General features: G+C 44.9%; 4 protein-coding genes across 8 annotated transcripts; 3 read left to right on the top strand and 1 right to left on the bottom strand.

The window, feature by feature from the left end:
* Positions 1-111: 111 nt before the first annotated feature.
* On the bottom strand, positions 112-9,558 carry LOC119548890 (disks large homolog 5). 3 transcript variants are annotated; one of them, XM_037856545.1, is made up of 10 exons: positions 9,347-9,557; positions 7,546-7,638; positions 3,434-7,483; positions 3,008-3,373; positions 2,394-2,648; positions 2,111-2,330; positions 1,818-2,056; positions 1,531-1,760; positions 1,256-1,472; positions 112-1,160 (listed from the first exon to the last, which is right to left on the bottom strand). In XM_037856545.1, the coding sequence occupies exons 2-10, from the start codon at positions 7,598-7,600 to the stop codon at positions 1,057-1,059; spliced, it is 5,736 nt and encodes a 1,911-aa protein (XP_037712473.1). In that variant the 5' UTR covers positions 7,601-7,638; positions 9,347-9,557; the 3' UTR covers positions 112-1,056. The 3 variants fall into 3 exon arrangements, 2 of the variants coding, with proteins under 2 accessions (XP_037712473.1, XP_037712474.1); XM_037856546.1 differs by lacking the exon at positions 9,347-9,557 and adding an exon at positions 8,972-9,299; XR_005219338.1 differs by lacking the exons at positions 112-1,160; positions 1,256-1,472; positions 1,531-1,760; positions 1,818-2,056; positions 2,111-2,330 and having other exon boundaries at positions 2,516-2,648; positions 2,885-3,373; positions 9,347-9,558.
* A 1,622-nt stretch (positions 9,559-11,180) lies between these two features.
* Positions 11,181-11,763, top strand: LOC119548892 (general odorant-binding protein 28a). The gene has a single exon (XM_037856550.1). The coding sequence runs from the start codon at positions 11,199-11,201 to the stop codon at positions 11,628-11,630; it is 432 nt and encodes a 143-aa protein (XP_037712478.1). The 5' UTR covers positions 11,181-11,198; the 3' UTR covers positions 11,631-11,763.
* Positions 11,764-12,711: 948 nt separating this feature from the next.
* LOC119548891 lies at positions 12,712-15,329 on the top strand. Of its 3 annotated transcripts, none has more exons than XM_037856549.1 (5): positions 12,712-13,902; positions 14,332-14,373; positions 14,575-14,679; positions 14,733-14,829; positions 14,912-15,329. In XM_037856549.1, exons 1-5 carry the CDS (start codon positions 12,859-12,861, stop codon positions 15,319-15,321), a joined length of 1,698 nt encoding a protein of 565 aa, XP_037712477.1. In that variant the 5' UTR covers positions 12,712-12,858; the 3' UTR covers positions 15,322-15,329. The 3 variants fall into 3 exon arrangements, with proteins under 3 accessions (XP_037712477.1, XP_037712476.1, XP_037712475.1); XM_037856548.1 differs by having other exon boundaries at positions 12,714-12,901; positions 12,955-14,373; XM_037856547.1 differs by having other exon boundaries at positions 12,714-14,373.
* Positions 15,330-15,461: 132 nt separating this feature from the next.
* Positions 15,462-16,102, top strand: LOC119547904. Its single transcript, XM_037854942.1, has one exon. It carries the CDS (start codon positions 15,526-15,528, stop codon positions 15,904-15,906), a length of 381 nt encoding a protein of 126 aa, XP_037710870.1. The 5' UTR covers positions 15,462-15,525; the 3' UTR covers positions 15,907-16,102.

The following is a 16,102-nucleotide window of genomic DNA, read 5'->3' as shown; positions in this document are numbered from 1 at the left end:
TTTATTCAGATCGTAGGTCTAAGCATTACCATAAAAGTGGCCATAACATTAACCCCAAATCTTTCAAAGGTAGCCAAGATTAAAGTGTAGGCGTTTTGGAAAAATATTTATTGCAAAAAGGTATGCGATCATATATGTAGTCTGTATATTTAGAATGCTTACGTATGTATAAAATAGATTTTATTGTATTTAATACGTTGATATATTACTGTTACTCTTTAATGCATACAAGGGTATGTTGATAAATTAGATTTATAAATTGTATTTATGTATAGAAAAGGGTTTCCTTTCTAAGAAACTTGAAGGCATTTCAGGCACTTCATTTCAGTTTAACCGTTTACCACTTAAGGCTAGTGATAGCTTTTTTGTCAATCACTCAATTAAATAAAACGTCTATTGTTTCTTAACTAGCCGATGTTTTATTTTCAGGGTCGGCCAAAGGCACTTGCCAGAATAAGTAAAGTTGTAAGTAAAGCTCGATTTAGAAGCAGTTCTCAGAGAAAATTGGATTAGTTGAAACTATTTAATATACACAGTTGAACAGTTGAAGGGTTTAAAGCCAAACTCTATTGCCACCGAGTTTATCGAATCGTTAAGGTAAATAAAATACATATCTATAATGTTTTTACTTACAATTACATAATAATAAATTGCATACAAACAGACTTTCGGCTTAGAATGTCGCCTTAGAAGGAAATCTAGTTCCAGACGGTATATATAAATATGATATATAAATTGTGGAAGCAGTCCTTGTTTGTGATCAAGCTTGACAGAATTTATCTGCCACACCGGACAGACGTACCGCGAACAAAGACTACATCTACAGACATAAATTAGGTGACAGAGACAAAAAACAGGTAGAAATACCGCGCCCTAATTGCAAACTCCTCAGTTGCAAATCGACGCCAATTGAATACTCTGCGTTGAACAAAACGAATACGAACTCGATACTATTGATGCGCGTTGAAAAAATACTAGGCGTGAGTGTCGCGTTGTGTGCTAATAACTAAAACTAGGAAGACCCCAAGTCCAGGTTGGCCAGTCGATCCGATCGCATCAGCCACTCGTCACGGGCACCCACAGCAGCTTGTCCTGCTCCTTGTCGACGGCATCCTTGATTTGGGTGCACATGTGCTTGATGCTGACGCCGGGGATGACGGCTGCAAGAAATGGAAAAATTAGTTAATTTAATATGTTAGAAGATCAAGGTTTTAATTAATTTTGGCTTGATACTGTAGAAAAATGGAAGACCTACCTGATATGTACTGCTTGTAGTCTGTCTCCAGTTTCATGGCCCGTTCGTACATCTCCTTGGCCGCCTTGGCCGAGATTTTTTCGGTGCCAAAGTCGCGAATGTCGCGGATTTGTTTCGCGGACTTGAAGCGCAGCAGTAGAACAATAGGGTAGATTTGTAGGCGCTGGAGGCGCTCCACGGCGGAGATCGAAACGTCCAGGATGCAGTGACGTCGATCCTGCGGGGGAAAATTAGAGCTTACAGAAAATCTAAGGAATGGAAAGATTACTACTCACATTCTTGCAGGCATTGCTGATGGCCTCCACGGTGGTGCTCTCAAACTTGTTGCCACTCCGCCGGTAGTCCACAAAGATGTTCTCCTTCAGACCCTCCTCCATGGCCTCCTGCGAGCAGTCCATGGCAGTCACCTCACACAGCTTGAAGAGGTTGGAAAATTCGATGGTCAGGCGGACCATAAGGCACTCTGACAGCGGTCCAATGATCAGCACAGGCCGGCGAATGGGCGCTAAAAGATGGTCATAGTATTAACTCATTTAGTTAGAGTTCGTGAATGGTATCTCACAGTCCAGCAGCTCTACACGCTGGTAGCTAAGGGCTCCACCATCATCGTTGAGCAGGCCTAGGTCTGGAAAGAAGCTGAGCTGTGTATTGCTGAAGCTGGCAATCTCCGTGGAGTCGCGGGACGAGCTGCGCTGGTTCTTCTTGCGACGAAAAAACGATCTCCTGGCCGAAGTGCTGCCGCGTCTGGCGGTTCCCGTATCACAGTCCACCACCTCCCCCGAACGTAGTTCCTCTTCCACCCTGGGGGATAAAATGTGAAGTAGTTAAGGCAACCTAATCTCTCTCAAAACCTACTTTATTTGACTGGGTATAATGCCGCACTCCTTCCGATGGCCCATGGCATCCAGCTTCCAGGCCCGCCACAAGCCAAAGGTGCCGTTAAAGACTGTGTTGTCCACGTAGAGCACCTCGTCCTTCACAAAACGCAAATCGTCCTCGTTTAACTCACCAGTCCGGTCAAACCCCACGCGAATGTAAAAGGAGTCGCCAGGCTCGTCTTTAATTTGTTTTAGAGCTGCGTGGAATATAAGTAGATAAATGAAGCTTGAAACGAAAATAAAGATTATTCGCTACTCACTGTGCAGTTTATTCTGCACCAGCATGGTGACCGTGTCTGTGAGCTTTGAAATCTCGTTGGCCGCCTGTTCGGCGGTAACTCCACTCAGGTCCACCCCGTTGTACTCCAGTATTTTATCCCCCTTTCGTATTCCTGCATGATCCGAGGGCGATCCGGTCGCCACGTCGTGCACATAGATGCCCACTTTGTTGCCACCAAACAGCTTAATGCCCAGGTTCTTTGACTTGTCCATGTGCAGAGTCACGTACCTCAGAGCTGAAATAAAAAGTTTTCGTTGTCATATGAAGGAATCAAAACATGATAGGGTTTGTTAGTAGGGACGAAGATTCGGAGGTTTCTTTATGGGGCATCATAAATCAGAGTTTTCTTTGCTAGATTTTGTACCTTTTTTGGCCGGAATTTAATCATTTTCTGTACTAATTCTAAGGCGGCCAAAAATGTAATTTACTAATCAGCCTGTCTTTTTGGACTACGATCCTGAGAATATGTACCTTATACAGCCGGAAACGCTTCCTGCTGCACGGTTACCTTCTCCGTCGAAGGATAGAAATATTGGAACATGCTACTACCCCGGGAGTGTGGTTAGTAGTGGGTGGAGTGTTGTGGCTACGTACTCTCTGCCGGAACGGATGCAGGCGGCGGCGGCAAGGCGGGCTTGGGCTCCTCATCGTAGACCGTCGACGTGGCCGATGCGGTCGTTGTTGTTGTGGTGGCCGCCGACGAGGGCATGTCCTGACTGCTGCTGATATCCGACTGGTTCTCCAGGCTGTCGGTGAAGCTCTGGTCCTTGATGGATTGATGAGAGAGCGGAGCCCTCGAGCCGGACCTCGCTGATGGAACCTGTGGTTGCAAAGGCAACGGGAAGAGCGAGTTGCGAGCAGGTGGTCGCGGTGAGTTGCGCGGAGTTGGGGAGCCCGAGTGGTTGACAGGAGATTCTGGTTCCAGATTGTGCACTCCCTCGTACTCCATCGAAGGAAACTCTGAAAGAAAAATCGAGATTAGATCGGAGATTTTGGATCGCGAAAGAATGATACACGTACTCTCCGGATTGTACTGCACGAGCATTGTGAAGGAGTCGCCGCACTGCCGCAGCACGTTGGCCGCAATCTCCTGCGTGGCGGCCCGCATGTTAATGCCACATACTTCCAAGAGTTGATCGCCCACCTGGAGACCGGCACGCATCGCTGTGCTCTTATCGGCGACGGTTTTCACGAAGATCCCTCCGCCGTTGTTGTTGCACTGAATGGTAATACCGAGCGACTTGTCGCGCTTGTCGATGGTGACTCTTCTAAGGTCTCCGGGGCAGAGAAAATCCGCGGGCACATTGGAGTTGCGCTTTCCACTTCCGCCGCCTCCGTGGCTGAGGATCTCCACATGAACTTGCGGCATGGGCGAACCGCGTCCACTGCCTCCGCCTCCTCCCACTCCAACTCCTGATCCAGTTCCATTTCCGCCAGCCATATTTGCACCATAACTGTTGTGAATGCTGGAGCTCATCAGGGAGATGGGTGCGCGATCCGAGGATGAGGCTGACATGGACCCTCCGGAAGGCGGAGCCGCGTGTGTCACATAGTGATGGTCGATGCTGCCGGAGCTGTTCTTAACCATGCTGCCGCTCTTGCTGGCCACACTGGGATTGGACGGAATTCTCAGCCGCTGATTGTCTTTCTTGCGCGGAAAGGTTCCGCCCTCATAGATCACACCTCCCACTCCCGAGACTCCACCTCCACCTACGCCCATGTAGGGATAGGGTCCGTGTCCATAGTCCAGGTAAGGGGCATGCGGAAGCGGATGGGGGTGTGGCAGCGGGTTGGTCTGGGCATGATGGTGCGGATGATAGTCCAGGTCGGTGGGTATTCCAACGCTGTCGTGCGGTACCACCGCCGCAGGCAGTTGTTGCAACTGCTGCTGGGGCGGTGGAGAGGGCAGAGTCAGGGGACTGGATCTGCGGTTGCTCCTCCCCCCGGGCCCAAAAGTGGGGAAGAGTTGCGTGTGCCTGTTCCCCGGGATATGGGTGGACTGGAGAAACCCGCCGTAGCCCCCGTGAATCCCGGAGCCAATGCTTTCACTGTCGCTCGGGTACTTGGGCACATGCCTAACCTGCATGGGCACATGGCGCTTGGCGTACACCCCGTACTCACTGACGGCCGGACTCTTGGCGGACAGTATTGACTCAATGGAGTTCTGCGATTTCAGAGATACCACATCCGGCGGCTGGCCAGCCGGCAACGGATGACTGCCTCTCGGGGGATTCAGCGGCATGAACAAGGCATTGGGATTGGATCCAGAGCTGTTTTTAGGCAGTGGGAGCGGGTGGAAGACGTCAAAGACCTGCTGCTTGCGCACTGGAAACTCGCCGGCCGCCGGACCCGTGACTCCACCCATTGATCCCGATCCCATTGCAAAGCCCGCTGAAGACGACGAGGCATTCATCACCTGCTGCTGGGCCTGCTGACCACTGGTCTTGGGCTGGTAAAAATCGCCACTGGGTGTGATATTCAGCGACAAGCGATGGTTACTGTGCGGTCTGGATCCGTAGCGCTCCTGCGAGGGAATTTTCACCCTAGCATTGGCGCCCATAAGTGGTGCCCGCTGCATTGGCTTCTGATTAATCTCCTCGGGAGTGTAGAGCGAGTGCCTGGGATGGGTCGGATAACCGGTCATGGTCATGCCTGCTGAAGAACCGGGGGGAAACAGTGCTGAGACTCCCGAGCTCACCGGATTGGAGTTGCGGTTGGGATGCGCCTTAATGGCGCTCCCATTTGCTCCCCGGATGTGGGCCAAGGGCTTGGACATCTGTGGGGGCAACGGTGGAGGCAACTGTTCCTGCATCAATTCTGGCGGCTGCTTCTCCGGCACTCCCACCTCACTCACCAGTTCATCATCCTTGTCCACGTTGATGGGACCGGCTGTGAAGAGTGACATCAAGGCTTGTTTCTTTTGATTGCCCCGCATGGTGCCTGTTGGGTTATCGTGTGATATGTTGGTCCGCGGCCAGGTGCCCATGCTCTTTGAGGTCTCCTTCTCTTTCTTGGTGCGTTTTTTGCGGTTAAACAAGTTTTCCTTGCTCTTCTCTGAGCTGTTCTCACTGAGCACCGAATCCAGAGCGGCGATGGCGTCATCGTGCTCCTGCTCAAAGTTATCCTCCGGTGTTCCCGGCTTGCTGAACTTGAGCTTTCGGAAGAAAAACTCAGCGAATTTGGACGGATGTTTGGTAGCGCTACTGGGCCCACTTCCTCCACCTCCACCGCCACCCGACACATGCTGCATGGAGTCAATAGAATCCGTCTGAGCCGACGAGGTGGTCATACCCGGCGGAAATTGGTCCTGCACGTACTTCAGCGCAAAAAGATTAAGACCATCGCTGCGCGGGTCGTTTAGCACCTGCATCACCTCCTCAATAGACTGCACCGAGTCCATTGACTTGTTGTTAATGCTCAGCACTCGATCCCCAACGTCCAGCTCCGGTTCGTAAAAAGCCAGCGAGTTCTGCTCGATCTTTGCTATAAACACGCCCATGTCCAGTTGCAGGCCATGCGGGCAATCTCTATCCCTGGTCTTCAGCTGAACAGAGTAAGCGTGCCGCTTACTGTGACGAGTGCGGGAAACCAGCAGGAGGGAACGGGGTGCACATGCGCGGATTTCATCTAGAACCATTCGCTTCGACAAGGACTGGCAGTCCAGGTTGTTTACCTTGCAGATCACATCGTTGATCTTAAGCTTTCCGCAGGCAGGTGAACTGCTGGTCACGCCACACACCAGCTTCCGCTTGTTACTGTCATCCAGGATGATGCCCAGATCGGAGGTGTGTTCGTAACCGGACAGCTCTACTTCCAGGAGGTCCTCCCCCTCGTAACGGAAACTGCGTCGAGATCCGGACGCATTACTATCCAGATTGTGACGCTCCTGCTGCTCCATTTGTTCCTTGAGCAAGTCAATCTTTTTCTGGGCCTCGTCTTTCTGTTTCTTAATCTTCTCGCTATCCCTGATGGCCATCAGCGAATCGGATATGGCCTTATCTCTTTCGTGGCGCATCTTGTCGCAGAGCGTCTTCACCGAGTCCCGCTCCTGCACAATTTTCTCGCGCTGCGATATGGCCCAATCCCGAACGCGTTTGGCCTCCTCTGCATCCTGACTGGAGCGCTCCACCTCGGAGAGAGCCTTTTCCAGACTCTTGCGCAGCTTCTCCAGTTCTTTGCTGTTCTCCAGCTCCTTTCCGCTGGGAAACTCTTTTGACCAGGAGCTCTCGCGCGACTTCAGCAGATCACGCTTCTTGAGCTCCGCGTTGGCCAACTGCAGAGCATTGATCTCTCCCCTCGCGAGCTGTTCATCCTTTTTTAGACGTTCGATCTCCTTGTTGGCCAGAACCAGATCATCGGACATCTTCTGGTGCTCTTGCAGCACGTTGTCCTTCTCGGAGAGCAGTTGGTTGAGCTCCTCGGTGAGCGAGACCACGTTCTTGGTCTCCTTGGAGAGCAGTACCTTCAATGTCTGGTTCTCGTCGCCCCGCTCCCGGTAGTAGTTGCGATCCTTTTCCAGCTCGATGTAGGACTTCTTGTACTTTTCGCGCTCCACTGCGGCCATGTTGCGCTCTTTCTTTAGCTCGGCCAGCTTCTCGCTGCAGCTGCCATCGCATCCTTGAGGCTTGCCAAAGTAATAGGGATTCCCACTGCTTCCTGGCGGCACTTGGCTATTTCCATTCTGGGCCTGCTGGCTCTGCTGGTTTTGGGTCTCGAGCAGCAGGCGCTTGAGCCGCGCGCTCTCCTCCACTATATCCGTGAACTTGTTGCGATCGGCCACGTAGTGCTCCTGGTAGAGACTCAGTTCGGTGGCCAATTCATCGCAACGCCGCTTGGTGCTCGCGTGCTGGTGACGCAGGGTGTTCAGTTCCAGGAGTGCGGACTTGTACTGCGTCTGCAGTAGATCGTACTTTGTGCCATTTCCGCCGGTCACGCCCGACACGCCCACTCCGCTATTGACGCCCTTCGAGGGCCCGTTGTTGTTGGCCATATTGGCTGCTGTGGTGCTGCCGCTAGAATTCGACGGCGGACGGAGGGTGTTATCATAGCCCGCGTACTCCGAGCTCTCTTCTGGAATTGCACGGGTAAAGTTAGAGGAGGATATTCTATTGCTATAAGATCCACAGACTTACCCTCCTGACTGCTCGTGCTGGTCAGCGAAAGATCTCCCGATGCCATCTTCGCCATCACAGCATATTTAGCTCATACCTAACATGAAGGTTAAGCTGGAAAGTAAAAGCAAACAGAACCTATGATAAGTTACATTATCAATTTGATGATTATAAATATCATATTGGATCAGAGTTTACATTTTAAATGTAAGAAACTTTAAAAACTATTTTCAAACTCTAATGTAAAAACCTATATAAAATATACATATAGTGGTCAGTAATTTAGTCTGATACTATACTCTCTGGCCTAGTTTGCCAATCTATTGCACGTTCTTATGTGTGTATTCCTATCTAGCTAACAACTACTTAAAATCCTAGCAAGATAGCAGCTTAGATTTATAGGGTACCAATTGGAGATTTAATCGATAAGTAAAGATTAAATATTTGAATGATACCAATTTGATATGGTCCAATTTTAAATTTAATATTTAATCGTAGCTTGTACCTGTTGATCACGGTGATAGTGCAACGTAACGTAACAAAAACTCTAATCCCACTATGCTTATTGTTTAAAGCACACCAGCAGCAGTGACTGCATTAATTATCTTCGTTTAAACACAACAGCTGTGTTCAAGATATTAGTAACATGGCAATAATAACCAATAACAAAATATATTATATTATAATAACCAATTTAAAAAATACGTTTTCAAAATTTCTTTAAGACCTAAATTTACAGGAATAAATTCTATTATTATTATTATTATTATTATATACTTGTTGTTCAAAACCGAGACTCTAAGTATTTTTTTTTCAATATTCAGGAAATTTACAATAACTGCTTAAATGTAAATTGTTAGCTTCCTATAAAACACAATAATTTGGTTGATCATAAAATTAATAATCATAATAATAACATTATGATAAAAATATTAGTAATAGTAATATTAGTAACCCAAAACTTGTTGCTGGTGTGAAAAATTTAAGTACTTTAATTTTTCTTTCTTTTTCATCTAGCACATAGTATAAGAAATCTTAAATAGGCTTTTAAGCCTGGAAAATATTATTTTATTGACCACTGCTGTATATATCTGAGGCATGAGAGCAAGTTGAAAAACTGAAGCACTGGAAAAACGAAACTTTCACAAATTTTGTGAAACCGCGATTTTCACAATTGAACGACTGAAATTTAAATACAACCGCAGAGTGGGATGGAAAATGGGCGGGAGTGGGGGAAGGGAGGGGGGTTCCAGGGTAGGAGGGGCAGGTACCGCGGTTTTTGGAGCTTTTTCGAGCGGTTACTGCTTGCGAAAACGAAATGTGTGGCAATTAAGCACTCGAGTTAGGGCATCGGGACTAAGCCAAAGAATTAATTGAAGCAGCCGAGCAGAAAGCGTAAATTAATAGCAACATGTATGCACACACGCACACTCGCACACTCACTCACCGACACACCAGCACACACACACTCGCGTGCGGGCAAAACAAGTTGGCCGAATGAAAGAGAAGAAAAGCTGGCCAAACGCACAAAGGTGGAAAGCAAAGCGAATTATATAAACGCTTTTCGGAGTGGAGTTTAGTTTCGTTCCGCAGGCACTTATCTTGGCCAACTAGCCCGCTTATTGGGCCGAAAAAAGTAACATTGCGTATGTTCCTTTTGGTCGAAAGTCTTTCACACACACACACACACACACGCACGCAAACGCAACAGCTGAATGGACGAGCGAAAGAGAGGGGGCGAGCTCCACCCCAATTCCAGGCCGGTGGGAAAGAGAGGGAGAGATGCAACAGGCGGACGAAGAACGGGACGGCCGACTTTTACCGTTTTCGCTCGGGCATCCGGATTCCGGAAGTTCCGCTCCCCAAATCGCGGGGCGAAAGGTCAATCTCCACGGCGCTCGGCGCACAGACAATTTTCCAAGGTCACCCGCTCGAAGCGATGACGAATGGCCAACGAAAAACGAACGAAATAAAATAAAAAAAAAACAACACAACTTCACGAAAACGTCACTTTTCCGCTACAGCCAGTGTGACCGCGGCATCATCGATAAATAATACCGTCCGGCTCGAAGAAATATACTTTTATACCAATTTACTTTTTCAAATATACCAAAAATATTTTAAGTAATCGCGCTGGAAAAATCACCGTGATTATAAGCTTAAAAATAAAAATAATGTTGTCACTCCAGTTCTTGCGCATGCAGATGCACTTAAGTGGCAACTGGTCAAACAGTTTTTAGTCAAAAAAGAGTATTTCTATGAAAATGAATCAATAAAGTAAAGTTATAATAACAGTGAATTCTTCACCGCGATTGATAAAAAAATAAAACCGAATGTTTCCCACAGTGCTCCACCTGGTGGGCCAACTCATAACTAAATTTGTTATTACTTGAAGTTCCTTGCTGGCCCAAAGGGCGGCGCATTGGCGCGAACATTCAAAACAAATATAATGTACCCTCTTTCCTTTTTTGAAAAATATTTTATTTCAAGCTATTTCCTAAATACTAAGATTATTTTTTATAATTTTTTTAGTCAACACGATGACGAACATATACAAATAATATGAAAGCGATCGGTTAAGTGGTTTTTTAGATATCGTGCCTACCAGCGCTGTAACTTTCAAACGTACTTGAAAGTTGAAAAATCTTTTAAGCTACAACCTAATTACTATAAAAAGTAAAGGTCGATTTCCGTCATGGTCCCCCAGCCCTAACAAGTAGGAGCTAATATTACGGAAAAAATTGGATTTAAATCGTGTTATAAAAGAGGGGTTTACTAAGAAAGTATTTTGTGAAATTCGGTTCCAAAGGACTTTTGGGACCTCTTAAAGATCGCAACGTTAAGCCCAAGGTTAATTTTATATGTCTTTTTTAAGGTTTTCTAGGTGAGGCTGGCAGATAAATGGTAGAAAAAAATGATATTTTCGTTGTTTTTTAAATTTATTTATTTTTTTTAATCGAACGACCAATAAATAGTTATCGAAAGAACAATAGGAAAATTAATGAGAAAATAGGAAATTAATTATGGCTTCGTTTTTCTCTATCCTATTCTCTTCTACTACGGCGTATAGAGATATTTAAGGAATTCCGACTGTCATAGTATATTTATACACAATTCTAAAAAATTATATATAAGGTATAAATATTTTATTTTTTTTAAATGTAATTTCGTATCAAGCTCGACTTGCCTAAGTTTGTTGCCTTTCTTGTTGTATGTAAATTCCTAAAAAGTTTCTGTGCAGAGGATCCTATTTCCCCGATTTATGGTCATTATGGCCGTACTTGAGACTATATTGAACTATCTTCAGCTGCAGATTTTGCGACTAAACTATCAACTAAACACCTTAAATTACGGTCATTGTTTTTAATTGACGCGACTCGTTTCGTTTTATTATGTTTGCCAATCGTTGAGGGATGTTGTTAAAACTCTGTGCGTGCTCTAATGGGGCGGTCAGCAGTTAGAGGTCTGGGCGTGCGTGCCTCATGGGGGCGGTCAACCGGCTTGATTTCGTTGACTTTTCCATTTATTGAAAAAACCCAAGAACGGTCGCTTGCAAGTTATTTGAAACAATGTACCATATTATTTCACAGCCGAGCGAGTCGCTGATTCAGATATAAGCGCTTGGAGTGCCATCAGCACAAGCAAGTTCAGTCCGGACACATCAGGCCAACATCATGCATTGTTCCACCTTTATTCTTGTGGCAGTTACTCTCCTTGGCGCCACCCTGGTGCGCGGCTTCGACGAAAAGGAAGCCGTGTCCGAAATCATGAAGTCAGCAGAAGCCTGTATGGCTGAAGTGAATGCCGGCGACGCCGACCTGCAGGAGCTGGTCAAGAAGCAGCCCGCCTCTACCCATGCTGGCAAGTGCCTTCGCGCCTGCGTGATGAAGAGCTTTGGGCTGATTGGCGCCGACGGCAAGCTGGATACGGATGCCGCCCATGAGAAGGCCAAGCAGTACACGGGTAACGATCCGGCGAAGTTAAAGCTGGCTCTCGAGATTGGCGACACGTGTGCGGCCATTAGTGTGCCGGATGACCACTGTGAGGCCGCCGAGAGCTACGGCGCCTGTTTCAAGAGTGAGGCCACAAAACACGGACTCATGTAGCTCTCCCGCAACCCCCGACATAGACAAACAGTGATCCTTCCATGACAACGCACATACATTTATATGTATGTACCTTTAAGTTCGAACAATTTACATAGTTCATGTAAAATAAATGCATTCCCAAAAGTAGTTACTCTCGTACAGCTTCTTTTCGTTGTCGGCGTCTATTTTGTCAAGCGAGGAACGCACATGGAGGAAATTCTGACGTTCTTATCTGAGTTGAAAATGTTCTTCGGAATAGAAGGACATTTTAAAAGTGGAAAATATTTTCAATGTGCTTGAATCAAGTTGAATTTTCGGTAGTTACATTGTTTATCTCAACAACTAAACTATTAGACCAGTCAGAAATGAATACTTACCAAAAAGTTGTTAAATAAACTCAATTTAGCTTTTCTGTTCTCACCATTTTGTTTTGATATTGAGAACGTTGATACCAAAATGTACTTACACGGTTTTTAAGAACGAATGTTCTCAATTTGAGAACATATACTTGAATAATTCTCTCTGCGGTAGATTGCTGAGCTCCTCTTCGTGCAGGTTAATAAAGGCAGGGTCAGCTGTTGCTTACCCAGAAGCTAACTGTAGGTACTACCTATTCTTAAAGCTGTATAAAATATTGAATATAAATACAAAAAAATCTACTAAGCTCTATAAATAGCTCTTAGAAAGTTTTAATTTAACAAGTTGAAAAAATAACATATGTGTGATTTATTAAAACAAGTTCCAGCGTCCTAAGACGGATGATTTTGTGGCACAAGATTGAGTAAAAAGGGTCTATATAAACCTGAAAAACAAAATAAGATTTTCAAGAAGTATTTTTCCGCCTTTTTCAATTTTTTTTCGCACAATGTCGTTGTACGGTTTACATAGCTACATATGAAGCAGAGCTAACTGACACCGTAAATGTATAATCTAGTTTATATAAGAGTAATCATTTTGTGTTTTAAATAAAAGTCCATTATAGTTCACTTAGTAACAAATAATTTTCCGATTCATTTAAATTTGTATTGATTTTTTTTTTCTGTCTGATGCGAAATAGGGTGCCTCATAACTTGCAATGCGACTTATAAAGGAAACAACTTTTTTCTTGGGATTTTTCAATCAAACATGTTCACATTACACATTATTTAGTTCTACCTGTTTGTTGTTTTTGTTTTCTTTGTAATTTTACATATTTTGCAGCGTGCGGTTTTTGCACGTACTGCACGTGTTCTTCGCCTTTTGGAAAATGACCAAGATCGGAAAGTCCAAATTTGTAGACGTCAGGAGTGGTACTCCTGATAGGAGCAGAAAGAAGAAATTGAATAAATCTAAACAATTGCAGGAAAAACCAGTGCCAAAAAACGTTAAGGATGTGGAGAAAAAGATTGAGAGGACTTCAGCTTTGGGTTCTTTAATTCCCACAAGATCGCAATCCATATTGAGCGTAAGTATGGATTCGGAGGATTTTACCCCATCTGGCATGACAAGTGGTTTGAACACCCCAACCCCAACATATGTGGCTCCCTCTTCGCGGAAAAATTCCATTAGGATGGCAAAATCTGCAGATATCAAGAAACCTGCTAGGATGTCGCAGATCTCGATTAATTCATCTATAGTCCCAGGAAAATCGATTATAGCGGTCAACAAAAAGTTACGTAATTTTGTCGAGCCAACCCGTTTATACAAGATCAAAAAAGATCGAACAAACGAAATGGTTCAGGTAATACCTGGAGCCACGCAAAGTGACGATAATGAAGATGAATATATGAGTACGTATGCCACATCGGAGGAAGAACGTCTTGGTGAAATAGTCCAGGGTGAAGACGAAAAGACCGACTCCGAAGATGCAATCACGAGTATGCGCGAAAGCCAGATGAGCGTATCCTCAGACTCGAACATAAGGATGCGATTAACGCTACTACACAGCCTCAGAAGCATACCCAACTGGGACGAACTGAGTACAACCTCGTCGATTGGAAAGATGAAAACCGAGAAGGAGGACGATGAGGACCTCGGGAGGTTCCGGGATCCTTTAACCAGCAACTCGAACAGTTTAGGTGATAGCATACAGTCAACCGAGCTCGAGTACGAAGAAATTTTGCCGCCAGATGATCCCGATGTGCAAAGTCTGTCTTCGATCTCGGCCTCAGATTTTGAATCTGATGACGACAGCGACTGGGAATCGGAAAAGACGAAACTAAAATCAAGTTTAATACCTACTTTTACCGAAATTTCATCCGGGTCCTGGTCCTCCCAGGCTTCTACTCACGTTCGTTCCCATGTAACTTTTCCCATCGAACAGGTTGTCCAGAGCTATTTGAATGGACTGATTGAAAAAGTGGTGTATAAGTTCGAAAATCCGGTCTATTTGCGGGAAAAAAGTCTGGACAAAAGTAAGCTCCTGGAAAGGCTTTTGAAGGAAGTTGACGATAATACCTGGGAAAAGTACGAAAACGAATTGCTGACCAAACGTCTGACTGAACACTACTTACGCCGGTTTAAATATTCCCTGATAACGCCGAGCAAGGGCTTCTCGGTCAACGAGGCCCATCGAGGGCGTTATATGAGTGCCCTGTTCGAATTGGACCTCTGGCTTCAGCGGGAACGGGAGGCTGAGGAAATCTACATGGCGGAGAGGGATCGTCTCCTCGGAGAATTGGAGCAGATGCAGTCGGAGGACAATGAAAGGATCGAGGAGATGGAGCAGGTTATAAGAAAAACCATCTTCTGCCTTCCCCAAGCATCAGATCGCCTTAAATTCGTAAGTAGTCTTAAAAGAAGATATTTTCTAAGTATTTAAAAACTGGTTAAATGGAGCTAGGTACTAAACATTTTTTGATGAGTTTAATGTTTAAATATGCTTCATCTAGAAATATAACATGATTCATGTATCTTATCTACCCAACAAAATTAAATTAAGAATTATTAATAATTTTATTTTCTCTAATAACATATAAAATAGGTAACTGAGACCGCATTAAGTCAAATGAGAAAAAAGCGTGATCTTATGTCCGAGACACGTCTTGTTTTAATTATAAAGCAGCATAACAATGCATACATTAAACAGGTAAGAAATACTGGTAAAAAAAACTTTGGTTGACTAAAACTGTCTTTTTGTAGAAAATAGATGAAACAGAGACCATTTCTGGAGAAGTGAAAATGGATACGTATCTATCAACTGAAACGGACGTTCAGCAGTTATCAAATACTCTAGCTAGTGAGTATAAAACAAATAAAAATATATATATTTCTTTGAAATATGATATGTAAATTCAATCTTCTATTTTGTTTCTATACAGATAGAAATGCAGAACTGCATCGAATGTATGCCCTGATTAAGTCCAAAATTCATACTACCTCCCATCTAAGATGTCGGCGAAAGTTGCTGAGTCGCAAATTTCTGGTAGCCAAAGCAGAGCTGCGTAAGAAACAGCAGCAACATTTGACGTTAAGGGACCAATTATACACCAGTAACTTAAAGCACAACAAACTTCACGCCAAAATCAAGGAAGTCCGACAAAAAGGTGGCATTATGTGCTATCCCAAGTTACTAGCGGATTTCGATCTTACAGTGAATTTAATTATGATGAAGCGGGATCGTGTGCAGGAATTGAAGGAGCAACATGACAGTCTGCTTAGGAAAATTGACAAACTTGAATTTAAGATTCAAGAATCCACGTTTAGATTGAGCATTGGTTCCTCTGACTAGGTATATTCATGCCCTAACGAATAGCTTTCAATAAATGTGAAAACAAAACCGAAACTTGTTTAATCTGGATAATATTAACATTTTTATGGTAAGAATGATAGATAACAGGAAATGATGTTTGTGATCCCAAAAGCAACCAAATCAGTTGTCAAAATTTCTAAAAAAAAAACAAATTATTGGTGTACTTCAAATTTGAAATTTCCAATGGCTTTCTTCCTTTTCCGATTGGCTCTGGTGGCTGGTGCGGTTTATGGCACCCAAGAGTTGGGTATTTGGGAAAGTGCCGACCACACACAGGAGCTATTCGAAGACGCCAAGCGCGAGGTGAGTCCCTTTGCCGAGGACCTGATGGGCCGATTCTGCTGCTGGCGCTGCGAGAAGTGCGATCCCGACGTAGAGGTCAAGCCGTGGCAGGAGTCCATGGTGGATGCCTGGAACGATACGGTCAAGAAGACCTTTAACGCCCTGGGTGTCCAGGTGCCCTTGTACTACAACCGCTTCTCGGAAGACTTGCAGCAGGGCATCGACGACTTGGTGAACAACAATGAAGACGTAGTTACCGACCCTAAAGATGGCTCAAAATAATAGCCTCCATAACTGAATGCCCTTCAAACTGAGATGCAGCTATTTTTTGGGAGATACTCGTACTACAAAAATATTTGAGGCGAAATTTAGTTGTGCTCTTAGTCCCTATCCATAATATACAATCTTCAGATTGAAAAAGAGAGAACGCTATAATTGAGTGCCTTGACTATCATTAGCTAACTAATCTAATCTAATT

Source organism: Drosophila subpulchrella, chromosome 2L, assembly GCF_014743375.2.
Source record: "Drosophila subpulchrella strain 33 F10 #4 breed RU33 chromosome 2L, RU_Dsub_v1.1 Primary Assembly, whole genome shotgun sequence".
Classification (NCBI taxonomy): Eukaryota; Metazoa; Arthropoda; class Insecta; order Diptera; family Drosophilidae; genus Drosophila; species Drosophila subpulchrella.
This window is presented reverse-complemented; position numbering and strand designations above follow the sequence as displayed.

Bases quoted from the DNA above. Each gene is read 5' to 3' on its own strand.
- LOC119548892 (XM_037856550.1), top strand. From the start codon at position 11,199: ATGCATTGTTCCACCTTTATTCTTGTGGCAGTTACTCTCCTTGGCGCC.
- LOC119548890 (XM_037856545.1), bottom strand. From the start codon at position 7,600: ATGGCGAAGATGGCATCGGGAGATCTTTCGCTGACCAGCACGAGCAGT. The intron at 7,484-7,545 runs GTAAGTCTGTGG...GTGCAATTCCAG, and splicing joins CAGCACGAGCAGTCAGGAGG to AAGAGAGCTCGGAGTACGCG. The intron at 2,331-2,393 runs GTGAGTAGCGAA...TATTCCACGCAG, and splicing joins GGTGCAGAATAAACTGCACA to CTCTAAAACAAATTAAAGAC.
- LOC119548891 (XM_037856547.1), top strand. From the start codon at position 12,859: ATGACCAAGATCGGAAAGTCCAAATTTGTAGACGTCAGGAGTGGTACT. The intron at 14,374-14,574 runs GTAAGTAGTCTT...CATATAAAATAG, and splicing joins CATCAGATCGCCTTAAATTC to GTAACTGAGACCGCATTAAG. The intron at 14,830-14,911 runs GTGAGTATAAAA...GTTTCTATACAG, and splicing joins GTTATCAAATACTCTAGCTA to ATAGAAATGCAGAACTGCAT.
- LOC119547904 (XM_037854942.1), top strand. From the start codon at position 15,526: ATGGCTTTCTTCCTTTTCCGATTGGCTCTGGTGGCTGGTGCGGTTTAT.